Source organism: Archocentrus centrarchus, chromosome 24, assembly GCF_007364275.1.
Source record: "Archocentrus centrarchus isolate MPI-CPG fArcCen1 chromosome 24, fArcCen1, whole genome shotgun sequence".
NCBI lineage: Eukaryota > Metazoa > Chordata > Actinopteri > Cichliformes > Cichlidae > Archocentrus > Archocentrus centrarchus.
Genome location: NC_044369.1, coordinates 28105692 through 28130917, shown reverse-complemented (window position 1 = coordinate 28130917; position 25226 = coordinate 28105692). Strand labels below are relative to the sequence as shown.

The window sequence follows — 25226 nt, the reverse complement described above, 5'->3', positions numbered from 1 at the left end:
ACTTCAAACCAAATTTTAATCATAGGCTTGAAAATTGGATTACTGGCCTGCTTCTATACTTTTTTTTGCTGTGTCAGGTTTTAAACACATAAGGAGGGGTCGTTTTTACATTTATTTTCAGTGCGTAACTTAACATAATAAGCAGCTGCTGCAAGCAACATCTGGGGGTAGAACACTTTTTAACCTCATCGCACCTAGATGCCTCTCTCATCTCTCGCTGTGCTAATGTTAGTGGACGAGTTCTGTAACCTTCAGCCGAGTAGTTTAAGCGAGCTCGCTACACCTCTGCTCGTGTCGCAGAGAAGATTAGACCCAACTCTGCCTCCTTCTACAGCACAAATCAGCTCAAGCACACACTCGGCGAGTGTGGGAGCGCAGGGTGGAGGAGGAGGAGTCCTTTCAGATTTCACAGCTGATAGAAGGAGTGAACAAGCGTGGAGAGAAAGCCCAAATGTGGCGTATACCTCACTGCGTCAGGACTGCAACACCAACACACACAGCACAGTCACGACACAGGGGCCGCATCCAGGAAATTACGCATGGCCATTCAGCTTCAATCGCCCGTGCAGTCAGATTCCCTACGAGGCAGAGGTCTCCGCTCGAGCCGCCTTTTGGGCTTTAGTGCTATTTTTCTGATGACAAACCCTCTCCAGTAACTGTGGTTTAACACAGCATCAGTCAATGTTCAGCAGGCAGGTAGAGATTTAACTAGAAAGGATTTGTTAAATGAGCTCTCAGCGTGGGTCTGCCACGCACTTGGCACCCGTGACAGTGAGGATTACATTATCGGAGCCTCTCATAGGACGTGACCTTTATCTGGAAGCTTTCTGCCATTCTGTCATTTAGGTTAAACTCCTGAAGTGTCTCGCTGCTCACAACGCAGGGCACAAAGAGTTACTGAAATATACTTTATTCTGTGGATTTTACCAGAACACATGAAGCCCGAGAATGTATGACAGAAACACGAGGAACAGGATTAACTGAGGAGCTTTAAACAAAGCAATTTATGTAACACTAATATTCAATTTCCTGCCCTACAAATCAAAATTGGGCAATTACACAACAGGCTGCCCAGTGAGGACACTTTCCACTGTTCATTCATCCACTGCCAACCGTTAATGAACGCTTGACTCGTAATGGGGTTTTCTATTTAATTGCAACACAAACATGATTAACTCGAACCATGATGCTAAGCGGGCATCTCGTTGCGTCCCAGGCAAACACAAGCAGTCATTTCATGGAAACCTAGATATCCCGATTTTTCTTCACCGCACGCACGGAGCATTGGAGTGGAATTAAAGATGTCTCGGCAGGTTTGTTCTTGTTTCACGTCAAATTGAATCAGTGGAGACTCTGAAATGTGCAACTTTAAATAAAAGTGTCCATATTTGCACGTCTCTGATGAGACTGCACCTTTGGAGAATGATAATTTGAACTCAAAGCCATAGCTCACGGACAAGGCTGGCTTCACTCTAGATAACTTTCCTTAATTCCTTATATCCTCTCGCACGTTTTCTTATCTTTATAAAACAGAAGAAATGCTCCGTGTGCTCCAGATAAAAGCAGATGCACGGGCAGTGAGAAGAAAGCAACCAGCATCCCCTCTGATCCTGCGAAACACCAATACATTAATATTCATGTCCCAGAGCGGTGCTTTGATAAGTAAAATAATTTTCAGTCCATCCCTGGCCCATGCAGGTCCTTCATCATATATGGTCCCTCCAGCTCGTAACCCATCTTCCTGTAGTAGTTCCTTGTTCCTACACCTGCAGGATGAAGCAGACAGAAGACAACGTTCTCATGTAAGAGGACTAAACATGTACATCACTGCTTCCTGATGATCTCTGAGTCCGACACATGCAGTGACATTTCTGCTTTGTGTGTTATTCACAAGGGGTCGCCACAGCAGGTAGCTCCACGTTTGATTTGGCAGATTTTTAGAGCGGCTGCTCTTCCCGATGGAGCCCCGGAAAGGATTCGTGTCTCCTCCCGGGAACAAACTGAGGATCTTTCGGTTGTTAGGCCAATGTGTAAACAACTGCATAATGGAGACACTATATATTCAGAATTTAAAAAAGCAGTAAATTATTCTGTCTGCAAAGGAGATCTAATTCAATGTTTATATCAAAACGATACAATTATATTGCCATCCATCACATGTTGCTGCTTCCAATTAAAAGCATTCAACTTTCAGCTGAAAGGTTACAGGAAATGCAAAGTCTTGAGGTTAAGACTGGGATTTTTGTCACTGTGGTCTGCATGGTTATAATTACTAAAGATTGTCTTCTTTCATAAAACAACAACAGTGTTCTTTGGCTTTGCTGCTGCCAACAGTAACTATAAGCTTTGGTCAGAAAGTTTTACATTTGATCCAGCCCCCCCGCGACCCTGAACAGGATAAGTGGAAGAGAATGAATGAATGGATGGATGGATGCAGTTTTATTTACTCAGCCTTTATGTGGCCTATACTGAATGTTCGTATTTGGATGTGTGAGGAGGTAATAAAAGGCACCTCACTCACCTGAGATAACAGCCAGTTTGCTAGAGCCGTGCTCATCCCTGGCAATTCTTTCAGCCTCCTCCATCAGCATCATACCGAAACCCTGCGCAGGTCGGAGAACAGATTACAGAAATATAATCAGTGACTTTTGAAAACATTTGGAGCTTCTGAGCTCAAGCTGGTGTGGAGAAAAACTGCAGCTGTGATCTCTGACAGTCTTGGAGCAAAAACAATCACATTCACAGCTGGTAAAAATTGAAGTGTGGGGTGTGTGCTTTAAATGCAGCGTGCATGTGTGTGAAAATGGAGCCACCTGATGCTGGAACTTGCTCGGGTCTCGGCTGCTGACGGGGACCACGCTGCCGTAGACATGCAGCTCACGGACAATGGACACGCCTCCTTTGAGCTCTGGACGGAAGGACTGCGGAGAGCAGCGGCGCAGCCGCAACAGGCCAATAAGGATGTCCTGCTCCGGATCCTCATAGGACAGAAAGGTCTCCCAGCCACCATTGGCCACATAGTCTCTTCTTATCAACTCCACCTGTACAAGGACATCTGTGTTAGCCATTCATGTTTTAGAAGGAGGAACATTAGAAAATCCCAATCTAGCCACCGTTGATCTCAGACTGTGAGAGAGTGGGTGCACAGGATACCTGGTAAGGCCTGACTTTGTGGTGGATCTCCTGGATGCCCACTTCTCGGGTTCTGACATCACGACACTGCACACACACGCACACACACACACACACACACACACACACACACACACACACACACACACACACACACACACACCAGTATAGAAAGTCAAATCCATCCGTTTGGTGCAACAGAATCACTGATATTAAATTCATCTGAAGATCTCAGCAGCAGTCAGCTCTCTTTACACCATGTAAGAACAACAATGCATGGGTATAATATCATAGATATGATGTGCGTAACTAACACAGTGTGTCTGACTGTGAGTTGTTGTGTTACCTGTGCCTACACAGAACGACAGACTTTTATGGTGCTTTTTGATGTTCTAATGTAAGAAATGCCTCAACTGAAGCACCAGGACACAATGTTCCACATTATGACAAGTTATAAAAAAAGATGAGAATTTTAATCAAAGTAATCTGTCAGTAAGATGTAAAAGCTGTTGCTGTGGGTGATATTGTGTTATATAGTCCTAAATGACTATCTGAGTTTTGTGTGTGTGTGTGTGGGGGGGGGGGTGGGGGTGGGGGGTGGGGGGTGGGTCGATGGTTTATCTGTGTAAATACTAATTACTAATCAACCAGTTAGCCAAAGTGCGTCCTGTTATGTGAAAATCTCTCTCAGTGTGTGCAACACGAACTCAGATCTCAGCTGCGATCCTTAAAATCAAACTGGAAGCCTCTGTGGCTGCACTGAACACACCATTTCCTCCTCTGCTGTCAGCAGCTGCTTAAGCAGAGATAAAGGGCACTTGCTGTTACCACAGTAACCGCCGTCTCTCCAAATTAACCAGGCCTGAAATCTTAAGGATTATAACTTTAAAGGCTTTCTGTTTCAAGGATGACCAGCCATTTCTTAAAAGGGGCCTATTCTGCTCATTTCCAGCCCCAAAGTTTTATTTTGGTATTCGAGAGGAGCTTGAGGTAATAGCGGCTCTGTGTAGAGGTTATTACATTCTCCTATACACAGAGGCTCCCTGGCTCAAGACCAGGAGGAAACACAAGTCCAGCCTCAGGGAGTCACAAGCTAGTGTTCTCCTAGCGCCGGTCCCAAGCACGGATAAATGCGAGGGTTGCGTCAGGAGGGGCATCCTGCCTAAAACCAGTGCCTAATCACACATGCAGCTCCATCTGCTGTGGTTACCCCTTGGGGATGAGGGAAGGGCCAAAAGTACCCCACTCTAAAGTCACTTTGCTTCACAGCTCAAAATAATTCTTGTTCATCATGCAGTGTGCTTTAATGCAGCCCCTCAGTTCATCCTCTGCGTGACACAAACCATTTTAGCTCCACCTCCTCGCCTGAAGGCCAACTTCATTCTGAATGTTCTGCCCTCGAGTGTTTTGAGGAGTCTAAAGCCTCAGCCTCTCACTCACAGCGATTACCTGTACATACTCAGACTTCATCCTTTAAAGCATTGGCTATGTTTAAAATAAGGGGAAAAAATATTTACTGTAAGCAGGAAAAAGCACAACCTTTTTTAATATGCATTTGAACATAAAGAAAACAGGTTTCTGCCCCCGCCTGTTTATCAACACATGGAGTTATAGCTGCATAAATGTGCAAACCAGCTCAAGCAGTTTTTAAGGAAAAAGTCAAGAAGAAAAGTAGGTCAAACTTTGAATAATTTGGCATCACACTGGCATAACAACGCAGAGCTACATGTGACATCAAATGCAGCGTGATTTGGAGGTGGTTTCCTGCAGTCTGTGTGAAGCTCAACCCATAGGAGGAGGCTTTGCTAACGAATGATGTTATAGTACAGAGTGAATGTACTTTTTAAGGAGAGAAACAAGATTTGCCACTAATATTTCTATAGTAGTAGCTGATTCACCTCAACTGTCAATAAATACAATTATTTCTTGCTTTCTTGAAGGTTTTTTTTTTTCTGATAAAGGTGTGTGTGTGTGTGTGTGTGTGTTTAGTGGAAGCTGGTATGGGGACTGTAGTGTGCAATCCAGCCTGCTGTTTTCAGCTTGGCTGGACTTGTACCCAAGTTCTAATCTACTTTCTACTTTCCCGGCATAAATTCAATAAATGTTGGAGGAGGCAGGCTGAGAGGGAGGGTACTCAATTCTGTGCTCCAACAGTCCTCACCTCCACCTGAGAGGTGTTTTAATCGGTCATCCTACCCCATCGTGGCTTTACGGGAAGATTATTCTAACACTCAGCGTCGGTCTGTTGGCAGTTTTTTGCCACTTGAGTTTAACTGTTCTCCCCATTTTTGTAAGCCAATGGTGGGAAACACCATTGGCTTTCCTACTTAAAATAAGCTGACAGAGTATTTAAGGCTATGTGAAAGGCCTTTGAGTCTCACCTCAGTGCCCATGTCCTTCATCCTGGCCAGTGCCAGCTCTCTCAGGTTGCCGTGCTCCACTCCAGAGCTCACCAGCGGCATGGGAATGTCCCTGATGGGTGGATGATACATGACATGATTGAAGAATGGCTTTAAACACACGCATCAGAAAGAAATGCATAAAATTGGCTTTTAGAAAGGTGCTATGTACCATATCACCAACAACTCTAATGGAAAAACCATTCAAATGATATCTTAAGACAAACAGATCAAACTGAATCATTTATTAATGTCAAAAATCTGCCACCTACATTTGAAATTGATTCTTTTTTCCCTCACAGGCTTATTTAAGCCATTTTCATGCTGGCTTTACTTTTTGGCTATGTCCATCTTTTACATACAGTCTGCTCTTATGCATCACTGTGCTGACCAAGAAAATGGTGAAAAAGTGGCTAAAGTATTTTGCTATTTTTCCAAACCTCACCAAGTGTTTCATTTGCCTGAAGTCAAACCAATAAACAAACACTTAATAATCAGATTCATGGTCCTGCATATTCGGCTATGCAGAAGAAGAAATTATGGTTAATGAATGCAGTCCTCCCAAAGGCCAACGGCAGCACAGACATGAACAAGAGTGGCCTATATCTGGGCAGCACCTACAGACTGCCAATGCAACGACATGCTGGGGAGTTTCACACAGGACCTGAGCTCCAGTCACCTGGACAGAGGTCACCTGTTTAAATCATCCCCCAGCACCCCCCATCTCCCTTCTTACCTGGACTTCTGTCAGCTGTTAACCTTCATCATCCAAATTAACCAAGACTTTTAAAGCTTTTCTGTTTCAGTCCTTACAGTGGAAATACCTCAGGGCCAATGATAAAAATATTGGGGGTCATGGCATTTTTGTTTCACCACAATTTTGACTTTTATCTCAAAATTCTCAGTTTTTTCACAACTCAGGAAAAAAAATCATGAGCCATTTTTTTCCAGTGGCCCTAATCCTCTTCTGTAGGAATTGTTACGCTCAGCTCCATCTCCACATTTTTTATCCTTGGACTCCATTAGAGTAGCTTTGCATAATCCACAGCTCAAAAATTATTCTTATTTGTCTCATACTGGGCCTTGGTGCAGTCACCTTGAAAAACAAACAGTTTCAGCTTCTTCTTCTTCTTCTGCAAATGCTACTCTGAAGCACTGCCTTGCCATACTGTAGCTATGCGGTGAGAGTCATTCACACAGCCCATGTACAAGCACATAACCAGCCAAGTTTATCTGCTCACCTCTGCACTCGGTACACTCGTGTCCAGGGCGGCACCAGCGCCAGAATCCGAGCCACGAGGTCCACCAGAGCGCTCGGTGTGTAGCTCTTGTACCGGCCAGTCTTCCACAGCTCATACAGACCCGTGCCTCGGATCACCAGGGTCGGGTACAGTTTCAGCCCATCTGGCCTGAAAGCTGGATTCTCAAAAAACTCCTGGAACAAACAGATCCATGTTGCACTTTTAATAACAGAACAATTCACAAAGCCGCAGCTGCCATTACAGCTCATAATCTGTTTTAACTACTGAGACATAGCTTCTTTACGCTGAGGAGAGGGGAATAGAGTGAAAAGAAAGCAAATAAAAGTGGACCTGACTTTATTCATATTACGTTTCCACATGGAGCAAAGAAAAGTAGCATTCGATAAAAATGGGCCTATATTCAGAGGCAATGAGTCCAGCTACAAGCACGCATCCATTGAGCTTTTACAAAGCTGAGGACACCACCACAGTGCTCGGATATTCAATTGAAGGAAAGAAATGTTGCTGTCTGGCTCTGTGCAGTGAGGGGAATCAGTGTGATTTCCAGTCATTCTCCTCCCCTCTGCGCTCGCTATCATGATCAGGACCGTGAAAATCTGGAATGGAGGCGCATTCTTCAAAATAGGCCGCATTATCGGTATCTCATAATCTCTCCCTCTCTCGTCACAGCTCATAATCGCACGAGGACATGTCCCACACGGCCCTGCAGTGCAGCTAAAGGGAGAGAGGGGAGAAAGGAGGGGGAGCCAATCTGACAAATAACAATGCTTCGATACCAAAAGAAGGAGACTTGAGACTATTGTGGGGACTTTGGATTGCGCATCACAGCTTCTGTTGGTTGGTGGAGAGGAACCTTGTTAAGGATGCCTCCCCTGAGAGTAGCAGCATCTGTACACTGGAGATAAGTGAGGGAGGATCTCAGGCTGGGAGGAAGTTGTAATCGAATTTCATTATCAGAACAAGCGTGATGTGCACGAGGAGGATGCAAAGTTCTCCTGTTGCTGCCCTCTGCAGATTTAAACAGGTCTGGGATGCAGGCAGACAGTAGGTCCTCAGTGGGATCGTTACAGATACAAGCCACACACTGCATAGAAAGCATGTCTGATTGGTTGAGATTAATGCAAACGGAGGCCCTCAATCAAACTATTATTAGCAGGATTTCACATTTAACACCCCGACACTGAAATACTGGCAGCTCTTTGCATCATGTGTGCAGCATTTACTCCCCATTTGCATCACACGAGCTGGAAATTTCATTCATATTTCATTTCCATTCTATTCTGCTTAATCTGCTTAAGGGTCATGGGGAAGTCTTGGGCTAAATATGGCTAAAATTAACAACACATACATTCTGGTCTCATTAAGAAAACAAATATTAACCCATCATCTTTGCAGCCTTGTCATATGTCTTTGTCTTTAAATAAGATTATTGGCAAAAACACGGTGCAGCCTGTGAGCTGCTTTGGTGCCCATGAGTAAGAGAAGCACTGGGACTTGTGTTTCCACACCCACAGACAGGAGCTTTAAACTTTTCAAGACAGCGTCGGATTCCATTTAATGAAACATCCTCGAGTTTAAAAAAGCAATTTAGTAAAAATCTAACAGATAGAAAATCACCATTAGGATTCAACTGAGGGAAAAATCTGGCTTTTTAGCTGAGAAATACTCCACTGGGCTCGACAGACAATTACAAATTGTGGCCGTGTGCAGCCTGGTCCCAGTTAAACTGTGTAAAATAGGACTGTTCAGTTTTTACTGAAATTAGCTGCCTAATAAAGTATATCTAAAAATGTTACATACAGCAGTTGTGATGACAGTGATAAACAAACCAAAAAAGGAGGCAGCAGTCACAAAAAACCCTGAATATTTATTCACAGCATAACAACAACTGTAACAAGTAGTACGTAGAAAGACTAACAAAAAAATACTCATAGTTGATTTCTCACTTTTCAAAATGTTAATTCTTGAAATCAAATACTGTAACTTCATTACAAGTAGTCAATTTTTAACTGTTAATTTAATTTGGATGTTATAATTCCCAGCTGATAAACCCAGCTAACATAATCTCGGTTCTCACTACTGAAAATGCTTATTATTGATATCAAGAATTAATTTCTCACTATTGGAAATGTTCACTGACTAATCTGTAATTGCAAAACATTTTTTACAAATAAAAAACTGAAAAATGCGCTGTGCAAAAGTATTCAGCCCCCTTTTCTCTGAGTGCAACAATTGCATTCAGAAGTTGCCTGATGACTGCTAATGACTAAAAAGAGTCCACCTGTGTGTAATCTAATCTCAGTACAAATACAGCTGCTCCGTGACGGCCTCAGAGGTTGATTAAGAGAATATTGGGGAGTAAACAGCATCATGAAGTCCAAAGAACACAGCAGACAGGTCAGGAATAAGGTTGCGGAGAAGTTTAAAGCAGGCTTAGGCTATAAAAAGATTTCCCAAGCTTTGAACATCTCACGGAGCACTGTTCAATCCATTATCAGGAAATGGAAAGAGTACGGCACAACTGTAACCCTACCAAGACAAGGCCGTCCACCTAAACTTACAGGCCGAACAAGGAGAGCACTGCTCAGAGATGCAGCCAAGCGGCCCATGGTGACTCTGGATCAAATGCAGAGATCCACAGCTCAGGTGGGGGAATCTGTCCACAGGACAACTATTAGTCGAGTGCACTGCACAAATGTGGTCTTTATAGAAGAGTGGCAAGAAAAAAGCCATTGTTAAAAGAAAACCATAAAAAGTCCTGTTTGCAGTTTACCAGAAGCCATGTTGGGGACACAGCAAACATGTGGAACAAGGTGATTTGGTCAGATGAGACCAAAATTGAACTCTTCAGTTTTGTATTTGTAAAAAATTTTTTGAATCATGTATAATTTTCTTTCCACTTCACAATTGTATACCACTTTGTGTTGGTCTTTCACATTAAATTCCAGTGAAATATATTTTTCTCTGTGGTTGTAATGTGACAAAATATGGGAAAGTTCAAGGCGTATGAATACTTTTGCAAGCCACTGTACATCTCAGACTCTACAGGCCTCAGTTAACATGCTAAATGTTAAAGTTCATGACAGTACAATTAGAAAAAGAGTGAACAAGTATGGGGGGCTGCCAAGAAAAAGCCTCTCCTCTCTAAAAAATTAAAAATGGCAGCACGGTTTAGGTTTTCTGGAAAAATGTCCACTGGACAGATGACGTCAGTGTGGAGTTGTGTGACAATAATGCACAGCACCACATTCGGTGAAAACCAAACACAGCAGACCAGCACAAACCTCATACCAACTGTCAAGCATGGTGGTGGAGGAGAGAGGACTTGGGGTTGTTTTGCAGCTACAGGACCTGGGCACCTTGCAGTCACTGAGCCGACCATGAACTCCTCTGTATACCAAAGTATTCAAATCAAATGTGAGGCCCCCTGTCCAACAGCTAATGCTTTGCCCAAACTTGGTCATGTAGTGCTGTAAAAAAAGACTGGGCCATAATTCCTCAATGATACACTATACTGCCAAAAGTAGTCACTCGTCTGCCTTCACATGCATATGAACTTAATCCATAAAGTTTAATATGATGTTGGCCCACTCTTTGAGGCTATAACTGCTTCAACTCTTCTGGGAAGGCTTTCCACAAGGTTTAGGAGTGTTTATGGGAATTTTTGACCATTCTTCCAGAAGCACATTTGTGAGGTCAGACACTGATGTTGGATGAGAAGGTCTGGCTCACAGTCTCCACTCTAATTCATCCCAAAGGTGTTCTCAGGTTGAGGTCAGGACTCTGTGCAGGCAAGTCAAGTTCTTCCACACCAAACTGGCTCATCCATGTCTTTATGGACCTGTTTTGTGCACTGGTGTGCAGTCATGTTGGAACAGGAAGGGGCCATCCCCAAACTGTTCCGACAAAGTTGGGAGCATGAAATTGTCCAAAATGTCTTGGTATGCTGAAGCATTAAGAGTTCCTTTCACTGGAACTAAGGGGCCGAGCCGAACTCCTGAAAAACAACCTCACACCATAATCCTGCTCGGCCATGGAAACCTATTCCACGAAGCTCTCTATGCACTAAGCTAATCTTAAGTCCACGTGAAGTTTGGAGGTCTGTAGTGACTAACTCTGCAGAAAGTTGGTGACCTCTGTGCACCATGTGCTTCAGCATCCACTGACCCCACTCTGTGATTTTTCGTGGCCTACCACTTCTGGAATATTTAGTAGTGAGGAAATTTCACGACAGGACTTGTTGCACAGGTGGCGTCCCATCACGGCACCACTCTGGAATTCTCTGAGCTCCTGAGAGTGACCCATTCTTTCACAAATGTTTGTAGAAGCAGTCTGCATGCCGAGGTGCTTGGTTTATACACCCGTGGCCATGGAAGTGACTGGAACACCTGAGTTCAATGATTTGGATGGTGAGTGAATAATTTTGGCGATACAGTGTATGAGAAACTGAAAGTCATACAGAAAACAATACTTTAAAGCACTGCTGCTAAATGTGGTTCTACTGAATCATGGGGTTTCTTAATTTTTTTTTTTTTTTTTAACAGTACTGCATAGAGTCATTTTTACCAGAAATGTAACTGCTGATCCCTAAAATCAGCCACATGACCAAAATGAATATGCTAATCACATCAACATAGCTATTGTTGATATCTGAAACTGGAAATGGCATTTCCAATAATCAAACTCTTTTTCCAGCATGTTTTGATTCCAGCGTGCAATATATTTATATATTAAAGATATTTGTAAATCTGCTTTGACTAGTTGTAATATAATTTCTGATGTGATCTACATGTGAAAATCTACATTATAAGAAGTCAAAACTGTTCTATGGATATCTTAAAATAACATTTTGACAAACTAAAATAAACTGCTATTAGTCATCCCTGCTGATAAAATGCGAAAAGGCCTGGTCATTTATGGCCTTGCTACAAAGTCCAACATCGCTCACTTTAGAGAAGTTGGAAGCAACATTTTTGTACCTTTCCTGTTTCCTGTTTTCAACACATACAAAAATTGTGCTTTGTTGCCAATTGACTGAGCGACTACTTGTTGCAACTCCAAAGTTTAAGGTAGTAAAAGTGTTTTTGGACACCTAATGACCCTTTGATGTAGAATGTGGCATGTGCAAGGATGGCAAAGATCTGTTGAAAACTTTCTTGCATGTTTTTTTAAATATTCTTCTATTCCTTTTGTGAATTACTGGGTCAAAATGTGGTGAAGAACTGTTTGTGTCTTTATGTACCAGATGTAAAATAAGGACTTTCTAATAGAATGAACATACTCTACAGTTTACTTTTACAGAAGGTATTAAGTAAACTAAAGTGTACCCTAATTTGATAATAGAAATGTATCCCAAAATATCTTAATGAGAATCTACGCACTCATCTCGTCTCCATTTCACCCCACTTTTTCTGATAATTTCCTCTTCCCACCCTTCAAACCGGCTATTTCTGGATGCTCCGTGCGTAAGAGTTGTAGCTTTGATTTTTATGGATACCAGGAAGAGGATCCTGAAACGCTTAGTTTGGATCCTGGAGTGAAAATTCATTTTTTTTTTTCCACTCACTAGCAAGATGTGTGTCATGGAAGATTAGATATGATGAGGAGGAGCAAAGGGGAGTCACACACAAGTTGTATAATCTAAGTGTCAGTGCGATGAAAGAGGCGGTGTAGATGGGGACGTGTGATTGGTCGAGGAGACGAGAGCGAGGAGATGGATGACAGGAGAGAAGAGAAAAGCATCAAGAGAAAAGTTACAACTTGAGAGGAGAGACAAGAAAGAGATAAAGTGAGAGATAATGGGAAAAAGAAGAAAGTATGGGGAGAAAAGAGGCAAGCAAGGAGACAGGAGGGAGAAAATACTCTAGATCGTCTGGGAGAAACAAAGACAGCAGAGGCAAAGAAAGAAATTGAGGAGAGGAGAGGACAAGTGTCGAGGAGAGGAGAGGAGAGGAGCAAATACACTTTTAATCTGCTTCCTCTCACAGTGCTGACCTGCTGCTGCCCTCCATATTACAATGAGACACACATTCACAGGCATGAGTGGGTCAGTAAACACACAAACAAATCCTTGGGAAGCTTTTCACAACTTCAGTTGCTTGCTTTGAAGAAAAAGTAAAGTCCCACAGGACTGCCGATGCTCGGAAGATCGGAGGTGGCCAAAATGCTTTCATGGGGTGGGGGGCTGTCAACCGAGATATGGCTGTGAGCCTCACAGGCCATAGATTAGAAAGAGGAGACACCCGTTTGTACCAAGTCCCCACTGCATGGAAGTGAGTCCAATGGCCTCTCTGTAGCTCTTCACCATAAAACAGAAGTCAAGCATACATCAGGGTAGAGTATAAATAATCTGCTACAGCTTTGAGTTCCCAGGAGCACGGTATCTTCACTGACTGAAAAATGGAAGAAGTTTGAACCGCCAAAATCTTCACAGAGTTCTTCGTTAAACTGAGTAACTGAGCTGTGAGAAAAGCTGTGATCAGAGAGGTGATGAGACCCAACGGTTAAAGCATTAAAAGCACTCTGCAGAAATGAAGGAACCCGCCAAAAGGATGACCATCACCACAACCCTTTATCTGCTCCACCACATAGCCTGAGTGATAAAGTCATGAGAAAAGGAAAGTTTTCACAGAACTCTACAAACCTCTGTGAAAGAGTGCACCCTTACTTATTCCATAGGGATTAAGTGGGTAAGCAGCAACCAGGTGCTGCCAATCAAATGCACTTGATTAACTGATAATCAGGAAGTGTGAGCACCTAAAAAAAAATAAAAATAAAAATTTAGCAGAAATTCTAGCAGTCTGCAGGTCTGAAGCATTCAGATGTGTGTTAACACAATGCCACAATCTTCTCAGGAGTGGCTGTCCCAGTAACATCCATCCATCCATCCATCCATCCATCCATCCTCTTCCGCTTATCCTGTTCAGGGTCGCGGGGGGGGGGGGGCTGGAGCCTATCCCAGCTGTCATAGAGGGAGAGGCAGGGTACACCCTGTACAGGTTGCCAGTCTGTTGCAGGGCTAACACAGAGCTAGACACACATTCACACTCACATTCACACTATGGGCAATTTAGAATCACCAACCAACCTAACCCCACTAATTGCATGTCTTTGGACTGTGGGAGGAAACCAGAGTACCCAGAGACAACCCACGCAGACACGGGGAGAACATGCAGACTCCACTGATTTATCCATTCAAATCATCAGGATTTCCTCTGCTAAAACACAGAGATATTAATTCATTATGGAAATTTTTGCAAAAAAAAAAAAAAAAAAAGCAGAACTAAACTGTTTGCACAATTTCATGTCCTTCAGTTGCATCTTAGTAAAATTGTAGCTTATCACAGAGGAGATTTCAAACACCCCCCCCCGTACAAGATTTTCCTTCAAACCCCTGCCAGCTCAGGTATCACACAGCAGTTAAAAAAAAAAAAAAAAAAAAAAAAAAGGCCGAAACTGTTTCACTATCAGGTAAAAGAGATGGAAATCAGTATCACACAGTGAGTAGCATTTCACCTGCACCAATCAGTAATCTCAGCTCTTTTCCTTCATTGTGTTTTAATCACCTGATTTCAAAACAAGACAAATGAGCTCAAAGGGCACACAGCTTCAAACCGACTCATCGTTTACATCCTACCGTCAGACGCGCTGCGATGGAGCGCCGTCTGATTCTGCACATTCGGATTTCAGCCATGTTTCCAATCAGAGCAGTAAAGTGAGCCTGCTGTTGAGTGACATCTGACAGGATTTTCGATTGAGTCACATCACAGCTGGGACTGTGAGCGACTGTCACCACATCTCCAGTTCTATTCTGAGATGCTACATGTAGTTTGATACTTATACCACTGTGAGATGAGTTGCGATGACGCACTTTGATGCCAAGCAGAAGAGAGAAGGTATGACTACTAATGCCACAAACAACGAACCTAATGATCGGCACAGTGTAAAGATGAACTATTTTTAGTCTGAAGTTTTTACTCGTTTGGTTTCTCAAGAATTCGTTGATGCAGTTCTGTCCATTTAAAACTTTCCTTATGAATAATAGCCATAAGAATATCCAGACCAACACTGATAACATAACAAGAATTAAAGCTCTAAATGTGAGTAATGAGAGCTACACTGACTTCTTACTGTGAGACTTGAATTTTCATGTAAATTTAAACTTTTAGTTTTTAATTCTACATAAGAGCAAAATACCCCACTGCTCACCCACGGCTCCAGACACACAGGAGTAAAGACTGGTTGGTGACTGCCTGGTAACCACCAGGGAAAAGTGTGTCTTCCCTGACCAGCCTGCAAGCGGTTGCTGGAGGTTACTTGATTTCACTTGGTGAAGTTGGTCATAAAGGGGGCATACTGTGCTGCACCCGAAACGCCCTTGTGATTACTGGTCACTAGCAGATTGCCACGGTAGCCTGTAGATTGCACAGAATACGCTGACTTGTCTGCAAACGCTCGTTAACAACTTGTTAAGCAGCTGTGAAACTGAAGAGTGCGACACAAACCAGAAATTCGCTTTCTGAGCTTTCAGCAGTAAGGCAAAGCTTTTACTTTGAAGGCGAACGGTCTTCCCTTTTCAAGTTTTACCACCGCTTGGCGTTTAGTTAGTGAGTGTTTGCAGATAAGTCAGCATCTTCCATACAAACCGTGGCAATCTGCTAGCATCCAAAGCAGTCGCAGGGCCATTTTTGTTGCAGCACATTCTTTGCGACCAATCTCACCCAGCAAAGCTAGCACGCTCCAGCAACCACTCACCAGTCGCTCAGGGAATACACATTTTTCCATAGCATAGAGGTTTCCAGGGAGGCTGCCGACTGGTCTCTAGGCTCGTGTGACTGAGGCCTTAGAAGTAATGCCATCAGAGTACGGTGACAGGACTGTGAAATCATTGGGCGGTGATACTGCACAGGGACTGACTTCTGTTATTTACAGCATTTCCTGTATATGCTGAAACAAATCCACTGCTGGATGCTAACCTTGAGCAGAATACAGTGATTGACACTCTTTACAACCCAGCTAACCTCTTTAAAGGATTATCATCACCTTCTTTATTCCCAAAGTCAAATCAACAATATAACCTTTATTTGGAAGCGATTCCCCATTATTAACAAATTATTACCAGAACCTGCTATTTTAGCAAATCTCCCTCATTCCTAACATGTGTTCTCACTTTTAGTCCAATCTAATGGTATAATTGTATTTAAAACTAAAAAAATAAAAAAGCAAAGATAGCACGCTTACGATGAACTGCTCCACATCCCTCTCCATGCCCACGTTCGGCAGGTCTGGCATCATGTGGGCGACCACTTTGAAGCCTGCATCTTTTGCCAGGTGGAACGACTCACACACAGCTCGCACTGTGTGGCCTCTGCAGAAAACACAGGCAGAAAATAACCTGAGGGTTACAAATTCTTTCAAACCTGCTGCCGTCGCATTACTTATACTTTCTTATCTACGTTCAGCCTCCCCTGCTGACCTGTTGGTGTCGCGGGCCACATCTTCATAAACGCTCTGGACCCCTATCTCCAGCCGGGTGCATCCGTAGCCCAGCATGTCACTGAGGTGTCGCTTCAGGCAATAGTCGGGCCGCGTCTCTATAGTGATCCCCACACACTTGGTATTACTGCGCTCCGAGTACCTGCAGGAGAAAACAGTTTCATTCACTTCTGCTGAGCTCGTTTCTGCTCATTAGGTGTTTTTAAAAGATCAATTTCATGTCTATATAATAATAATAATGTCTTTTTAATTTCACTATTTAGTCTCACAGAGACTGAATGTTTTTCTATATGTAGGAAACATATTACTGGGATCATTTAGCAACATCAATTTACATGCTGCGAGTTTGCTCGGCTCATTATCCAGACAGTTAACACTAACCTCACATTAAAGACACACTGATTAATCCAATAAAGAAAATGCACAATAGGAACAAAAATGCTTATAATGCAAAATAGATAAAATGCTAAATGAAACATTAACAAGTGTTTTGCTTGAGTCAAGAGCAACTTACTAACACTTTGTTCATTGTTTACTGGGTACTATCTCCCACACACACTTTATTATTAAGGGATTTATTTTGTCATACTGTATTTATTTTCTGTTCTACTTATTTAAGCTATTTTGTTAAACCTTATTTTAACTTTTGGGATAAATGAAGTACATCTTCAGGTCGGGAAGAAGCAGGAGAACCGCTTTGATATGACAGAGAGGGGAGGGGCCGGGGGAGCTGGACCGGCCTGAGCTCTCGGCTCGAGCACGCTTTTACTGCATTGGCAGTGTGTTTGGGATCATCGTCACGCTGAAAAATGAAGCTGCTGCCAATCGGACACTTTCCAGATGGCTGCATGGTGACTCAAATCTGACAGTATGTTTCTGAGTTCATAATCATCTAATAATCCATCATTTTTGACAAGATCATTAGAAAGCTTTTTTTTTCTAGCGATTTTATTCAACCTAAGTTTCATTCAATATCCCCCCCCCAGTCTTCCACACCCCACCTGCAGTGGCTCTGCAGCCTACCACTGGGGCCCACCCCCACAGTTTGAAAAGCCGTGGCCTACACCCTTTCCCATTTCAGTAATATTTGGGAAAACATGCAGGATGACCATAAAACCTAACACGTTGATTATTAACAGCAGGCCAAACTTAACCCTTTGCAGCTGCTCACCAAATGAAGTCTCCCTGCTTTGCCATGTGACTCAGGCTGATGAAAATACTGCTGATTAATAAAGCAATAAACAACTACAAGAAGCCTTCAGATGGAGAATGTGAGTGATATGTGATGCAGCATGTTCTCTTGTCTTCTGCAAATGTAATCTCAGGACAGAAACAATATGAGCTCCATCTAGTCTGAATCTGGCCCCAGCGCCACTTTAAAACTTATTTGAGTGACTGATCGAAATCAGCAACAACACAAAGTGACCAAACAACCACGTCTCTTTTCACCGCACCGGCCAGCTGTCATTTTCTCCACTCCAGCTGCTCCAATGACCATTAGCTGCCCTCACGACAGCTCATATTCCTTCAAATTCTGTATCTGCGGCCAATAAATGTCCATCTTTTACAGTCTGCTGGCTGATTTACACCAATTACAAGAGTTTATGCTCCAGAGAGAATGATCAGATTGTGTGAGATGAATCAATAAAAAGTCTATTATCTCAGGCGATTATCTCTAGGTATCTCGCTGCTGTGATCAGATGAGGAGCAGGGTGCGCATGGTGAGAAGCAGAGACGTGAACATCATATGTGCATGCCTTTGTTTCTGATACACAAACACACATCACACACACACTGAGGCACAGAGATAAGGGCAGCCAAACCAAGTGTCTCCCGCTTCCTGAGCAGCAGACGCAGCCCCCACAATTACCGTAATCTTAGCATCTCAACAAAGTATGCTGATAGGAGCGCAGGCAAGATTCACAACACACTCGTATACACACAGGGACATATATCAGAAGAGACACACAATCACACAAACTAGCCTCTTGGGCCTAATCAGACTTTAGGAAAGTAAATAGCTCCTGCAGACAAACTAGTCAGTGGGAAAAAAGCCATTATTTGGTTCAATCACCCCCCCCCCCCAAAAAAAAAAAAAGAAAACAGCATTTCTACTTTGAATCTCCTCCAAGTCATCTTGGAGTTGCTACTCATCCATACCGAGCAGATGTGTGTCCAATTTCATTCAAAGCTGCCCCAACTCAGTAAGTGAGAAATCGATGGAAGTAAGTGCAGAGGACTTAGTGAGAGTGGCCTCACTTATTTTACCCCCTGAATTCTGAATGGGTTCATCCAACACTTTAATCTGTGGAGTTCGTCATCAAGGTCTTTGCTTCCTTCAGGAAGAGGAGCGGAGTTTAAAGTAAACACAATCATGGTGGAAACGCTCAAAAACCAAACAAAAAAAACAAAACCACAGTACGCTAGTTTCATCCCACATAATACAACCAATGGATGGGTGGGTGGGAGAGTTAGTACAAGAATGAGATGGTTTCACTCAGTGCACTGACTTTCAGTTGGATAAATATTTAAACATGTAATTAAGGGAAAATGTCCAACACTGTCTCACACAAGTCCTTAAACACAAGTGTCACTGCTACAGCTTTATTCTGCTTTACTTTATATACAGTACTGTGCAAACATTTCAAGCCATCCCTCATATCTTCATATTTTGCATCCAATGAGCCAGTCTTTGTTGTAGTTTTTTTTTTTTAAAGTGCTCTTAAGCAATAGTTCTCCAGGTTTTCTGAGGGTCTTTAGCTAAATCTAGAAAAAAAATGCCAACAATAACACAGCTTGAGCCACATAAAATAGTATTTTTGCACCAACGAGCTGATTCCTAAAGAGCAACTAGCTGAAAATGTGGCATATCTCAGCATGGTGTGCAGTGTGTGCTTGAAAAAAATCTGAGGAAACTGGACAAGTGAAGGACAAAAAAAGTAGTGACAGGCCTAAAAGACTGTACACACCTGTACAGGGTGTACCCTGCACAGGTCACCAGCCTCTCACCCTATGACAGCTGGGATAGGCTCCAGCCCCTGAGCCTATCCCAACCCTGAACAGGATAAGTGGAAGAGAATGGATGGATCGATGGACGGAGGGATATACGGTTACAGACGTTATAAACTCTCACTAATTTAATCTATTAAGTAACTTTATAGTTTGTTTATTTTAGGCTTACGTCCAGTTAACTGATGTTAAATCCAGTCATTACAGTCATCCGTCCCTTTCTCAAAGACCCAAAGGTCTCTGTGAGAACTCAGTGAGATCAGTGAAATTCTGAAAATGGTTAAGTAGCCCCCTCTTGTGGCCACAACCTTTCTATATTTTCCTACTGTGCAGGTAAAATCTGAAAAATATTAGCAAAAACACTGCAACTGTTTTGTAGCCCTGAGAGATGACAGGAAAGAGAATCCAAGAACCGAAGCACAAAATGATATCATCATAGAGACCAGGGGCTGCTGGGCACAAGTGCGAATGGGGCTAAGGGAAACAGACAGCCAAATGTAAATGTAATAAATCTAAATAAGTCTCTGAAACCCACAGCCAGTACGTGGCCCTCGATGAGGGTCTGGGGCTTAAAACCGGTGGGCCTGGGTACGGCCTACAGTGGGCGTGCTCTGCCCTGAAGTCTTTCAAATAAGTAAAAAGACCTCTTCAGTACTCTGTTCTGAGACACAGAGAAGGACACGGCTGAGTTTATCAAATACCTGACAGCCTCAGACACGTTGTTAGAGGTATGTCCTGACAGGGCGTCATGGAGGTTCCTGATGAAGTAGTCTCTGTACTCCTCAGGCAGAGCCATGAAAGTCCCACCCATCACGATGAACTCCACTTTGTCGACACTGTGGCCCAGCTGCTTCAGCTGCAAATCACATGCAAGGATTTTATACAACTGGTACCATTTAGAAATACTGAGTCACTTCACCAGACAGAACTGGAAGTTCAGCTAAGTGCATTAAAAATTATGATAATTGTGATAGATTTTGCTACCTCAAAAAATAAACTGGAATTAAACTTTAAAAACCAACACGTAAACCTGACCTGAAAAGATAAATACTGTGGCAAAAAAAAAAAAAAACTGAGTGCAGATTTCCATATAAACTGTTTTAATGAATGGCTTTGCTCTGCCGCATTACACTAATGGGCCCATAAATTTAAATAATGGCATAATTGGGGTCAACGAAAGCCATGACACTCATTACAGCACGCTAAATATAATATCAGAGGCTGATTTTTGGAAATGGATTTTTTAGTAAGAAAAATGACCAAAAACATTTAAAAAAAAAAAAAAAAAAGAAATACATTTCACATCCAGTAAACAAAGGCCAGTCAATCAAACCATACAATTAAGCTGCTTTCAATTTCTGTAATTTCAGGAAAAGGCCTAAATAATATAGAAGAATGGTTAAAAAGAGATAAATAAAAAAAAAAAAAAACATAAAAGTACACCACAGAAAATCACTGACCTGCTCCACTCGATGTCTGGTCTGAAGGTACGGGTCATAACGAGCTCGAATGGCTCTCATGGAAGTCGGCTATTGGAAAAACAGAGGACCGGGAAGGATGTTGAATATACAAAAGGGTGTTTTCGATGTAAGGATGTTTCCTTACATACATTTTTCACCTTACATAAGTTTTCTTGAGGTAAAATCAGAAAAAACACAGCTTACATTTCCATTGCTCTGCACACAATATAAAACTTTATTCATCTGGATGGCATTACCTCGGCCTCCAGTAACACTGTGGAGAACCTTGGGAGTCATTTTTGAGCAGAACAATGTGAAAATTAAACAAATATGTAGGACTGGTCTCTCTTATTTGCATATTAGTGCTAAAACCAGAAACATCATGTCTCATGATGCTGAAAAACTAGTAATTCCTTATTTTAGGTGATTTAGACTTCAGTCTTAAATCTGCGCTGTAGGTAGGCTGTAACCACAGACCCTTCTGAAACCCTACACCGCACCTCCCTACAAATGCAATTATATGTCACTGTCAGTGCAGCCTGCACAGGTATGAATGCTGGCAACAGTGTTGGCCACTTACAGAGACCAGATTGTAGGCTCCACAATGATGCACTGTAGTATAATTCAGGCCTGAGCAGGTTGCTCTAAAAGCTCCTTGAAAAGCCTTGATACATTTGACACAAATTGTATCAAGGTACTGCGAGAGTACAAACAAAAGACAAACCATATTTTGCCCATAGCTTCTCTTCATTGGCTCCCTGATGAATCTAGACTTCATTTTAAACTCTTTCTCCTCACATACAAAGTCCCGGAGGACCAGGCCCCCCATCATGCCCCAAAGACCATATTATCCTAATTGAGCACTTCGCTCTCAGACTGCTGGCTTACTTGTGGATTTTAGAGTTCCTAAAAGTAGAATGGGAGGCAGAGCCTCCAGCTTTCAGGCCCCTCTTCTGTGGAACCAGCTCTCAGTTTGGGTTCAAGAAACAGACACCCTCTCTACGTTTAAGATTGGGCTTCAAACGTTCCTTTATGATAAAGCTTATAGTTAGGGCTGGATCAGAGGACCCCAAACCCTTTCCTACTGTGGGCTCAGGCTGCTGGGAAGCGGAGGCTTCCCATGATGCACTGGGACAATTTCTCCATCACTTCCTGCTTTTGTCTTCTCTCTCAGCTAGTTTGTGTTTTGCCCTGTTTGTTATCTGTGGTCTCTGTTTGCTCCTCTTTTCTGTCATCCCCTAACCCGTCCCTGCAGTTGGCCACATGTTTGCTCACAGGGGCTCGTCTGATCATTGGGATTCTCTCTAACATTGTAGGGACTTTAGCTCACAATATAAAATGCATTGAGATGGCTGCTGTTGTGAGCTGCTGCTATACTGTATAAATAAAGGTGAACTGAATCAGAAAGTTTCCCCTAACACTAAACTACACTGAGTTTGAAAAGCATAGCATGAAAATGTTCCAGAGACACTATGACAAAGACTTTGATCAGAGTAACATGTGCTTGTAAACCACTAGAACGGCTGCCTTGTTTAGGTATACACATTAGATGAAATAAAGGTGCTTCACCTCATAGCCAGTGTAAGACTGAGTGGAGTACTCAAAGTCAGAATCCGGTCCTCCAGGACAGTACCTGCCAGAGTAAACAATTACAACATATCTAAGTATCAAACAAACTGTTGTCAGCAATTAAAGCTGAAACACATCAAAGCTTTTACATCTGCCTCTCTTTAGGTTTCGTTCTTTGTACAACTGTATGAACACTAATATATTTGCATAACACTGACACTGCTCATCTCTGCAAAGCACAAATTTCAGATCTATCCTCATAGATTTTCTATCAACAAAAAGCAAAACGTACACGCAGATGTTGCCTGTAAAGCTGATGTGAGGACATCGATGTGGTTTGCACATCACAGCCACAACTGCAATCTGCAATAAAAAACAGAAGTATTAAATATTATATAACTATTCATATTTTTGTGAATTAAAGCTTTTATAGTTTGACTGAACTTTCATACATTTTAAAGTGCAATCTTTCCTAAAGCAATGTTGATAATCAGTCTAAAACTGAGCGAAAGCATTAAAACACCATCGATGTTGTGCTGTACATTTGTTAGTCCAGACTATAGGTGGATGGGAGAATGAACACTACGTACCCCACTGGCAGTGCGGATAGGTTTGGCCTTTAGTTTGGGCACCAGTGCTCGACGGTACTGCGGTGGAACAGCTGCAATGATATCCACCAATCGAGGCTGGGCTTCAAGTCCATATTTAGCTGAGGTCTGAGTCTTCACTCTGTTTGAAAACACATTAAAATGTAAAATGCAAATCACTTAGATCTCACATGTAATTGAAAATAGTACGAATTGGATAAGCGGAAGAGGATGGATGGATGGATGAGGAAATCAATGGCTGTAGAAAACGAATGTTTCCCATTGTTGCTTGATATGGGATTTCAGCTGCTAAGCGCTTTTTTTTTGGGGGGGGGGGGGGGGGGCATCCTTTGATATATTTTTTGTTCATGCCAAGTGCACCAGTGCACCTCACCCAGTCACAGATGCTTGGTTTTGAAGTTTGCACAGATAACAATCAGTGTCCTTTCTTCTTTAGCCCAATGGACACAACAGCCATGATTTCCAAAACAAATTCAGATTTTGATTGGTCAGTTTTTCCATTTTGCCTCATCCCTTAAATGAGCTCAGGCCCAAAGAAAGTAATAGCATTTCTTGTATGACATCCAAGAAAAAAAAAAAAAATCTACCTTGCACGGTAGACGCTTAATTCTAATATATGTTGATGTAGTGATGGTTTTCAGAAGTGTTTCTGAGCCATGCAGTGACCCAGCAGAATGACAACTATTTTAATCAAGTGCTAAAGATTACAGCATTTTGATATTTGTTTGCAGTCTCTAATTGCCTGAATTCACTGATTCTTTTATAGTTATTACATACCTTAGATGCTGAAATTCCCCAAAATGTTTCAATTGTTCAACTGTTGGCCTATGCAGTCTTTCACAGAGCCCTGAAACCAACCCATCAATCATCTGTCCAATCATGCTGACAGTTCACCAAGTTAGATGGGACACTAAGCTCTTCAAAAACATGACTGTAATGTGCATGTATCATTTGTAATCTATGGCTTCACATGACTGACTCATGAAGCTGATACCAATTTCTAATTTTTTCTTGCATCAGTGGCTTACCCGTGCATTTTTGCAGTAGTCCTTATAGAAAGTGACCGTCGTTGCTAATCTGTTGAGCTATTTCTAAATAAACTACAGTGGTTTTTAAAGAAATGTGCCCCTGCAGCAGTGTTGTTTGGGGGAGCTCTGTGCTACAGAGAACTGAGACAAAACTTCCCATACACAGACGGTACCTGTTAGTGGGATCAGCTCACTGTTGTTCTGGTTACTGACTGTTGTTGCACAGCCTGTATGTCTGCTGCATACTGGAGATTACTTACTTGTTAAGATTGATGTCCTTGCCCTTCTCGTGGGCTTCAACCAGCTGCTTGATGACATCGGCAATGGTCATCATCATCAGCTCGGCCCGGCTGAGGTCACCTGAACAAGAACAACAAGCAATATAGTGAGATTACTGTCACTGTGACGAGAAGCTGCATTTACGAGCTCTCTGTGCAGCTGGATGATGTGCAGGAGTCCAGGATTTAACATCCAGCTTTACTGAATGAATTACAGTTCAGCGTGCACTGTAACGGCTCTCTTTCAAAACGAATCTCCCTAAACCATTCTCTACAGAGTTTATACAGCTTCTGTCATCGTCTTTGAGACCTGTAGTTAGCATTAGCTTTAAGCTATAACCACCCTCAGCACTTTTAGAAAGGCATTTCCTGTGTTTTAACGCTTTGTCACACACTTACTCTTTTTCTTTGGCTTTCCCATTTCTTCCGTTAGGCACTCAGTCCAATTCTATACGAGCTGGAGTCTGCTAAACAGGTCTTCATGTGCCTTTGAGCCTGACAGCACTCAGAGAACACTGTAAACAACTCCACGTTGCGACCGAACGCGGCACCTGTCGTACGGCGATAGCGACTGTCGCAAAATAACGTAAAACGTCTTTATGATGTTTAATTTGTCATTTATTGACGTCTAAACGTATCCGTGAGTAAAGCAGTGCCAAGAGAGTCCTAGTAGCTTAATGCGTACCGAGAACGGCTGTTTCGCTGAACTGTCTGAGAGCGGCGTTACCACGCAGGCGCAGAGCGGCGCTGAGCCCTTCTCGGAGCGACTACTGGTGTCTGCGCGGAGCAGCTGACGGACCGGCTTAAATCTCACAGCAAATCCCTTTAGCTGCGAGTTGGGATGTCTTGACTGATCCCTGCGGGAAGTTTCAGGAAATGCAACAGGTGGAAGAGCTGTGGGAATGAACCCTGGACCGTCGTAAGTGTTTTTTAGACTTTAAAAAGGCTTTCCACGGCACTGTGTCCGGGTGCCGGTCACCTTTATC

General features: G+C 42.7%; 2 protein-coding genes across 5 annotated transcripts in view; one reads left to right on the top strand and one right to left on the bottom strand.

Moving 5' to 3' along the window:
* Positions 1–896: 896 nt before the first annotated feature.
* On the bottom strand, positions 897–25001 carry elp3 (elongator acetyltransferase complex subunit 3). The gene is made up of 15 exons (XM_030720905.1): positions 24640–25001; positions 24223–24322; positions 22917–23055; positions 22619–22689; positions 22327–22390; positions 20758–20826; positions 19999–20153; positions 16269–16430; positions 16034–16160; positions 6773–6966; positions 5514–5604; positions 3154–3219; positions 2814–3041; positions 2522–2603; positions 897–1766 (listed from the first exon to the last, which is right to left on the bottom strand). Exons 1-15 carry the CDS (start codon positions 24659–24661, stop codon positions 1675–1677), a joined length of 1662 nt encoding a protein of 553 aa, XP_030576765.1. The 5' UTR covers positions 24662–25001; the 3' UTR covers positions 897–1674.
* Positions 24932–25226, top strand: part of LOC115773945 (kinesin-like protein KIF13B) — a 48226-nt gene continuing 47931 nt past the window's right edge. For all 4 annotated transcript variants that reach the window (XM_030720902.1, XM_030720903.1, XM_030720904.1 and 1 more), the window contains exon 1: positions 24932–25159. The gene's annotated coding sequence lies outside the window, so the exon portion shown is untranslated. The remainder of the gene's footprint in view (positions 25160–25226) is intronic.

What these genes read in the sequence shown, in the direction of transcription:
- elp3 (XM_030720905.1), bottom strand. Translation starts at nt 24,661, where the DNA reads ATGGGAAAGCCAAAGAAAAAGA. An exon ending in GGGAAAGCCAAAGAAAAAGA is followed by an intron (nt 24,323 to 24,639) that starts GTAAGTGTGTGA and finishes GTTCTTGTTCAG; the next exon opens with GTGACCTCAGCCGGGCCGAG. An exon ending in TGAAGGACATGGGCACTGAG is followed by an intron (nt 3,220 to 5,513) that starts GTGAGACTCAAA and finishes GTGTGTGTGCAG; the next exon opens with TGTCGTGATGTCAGAACCCG.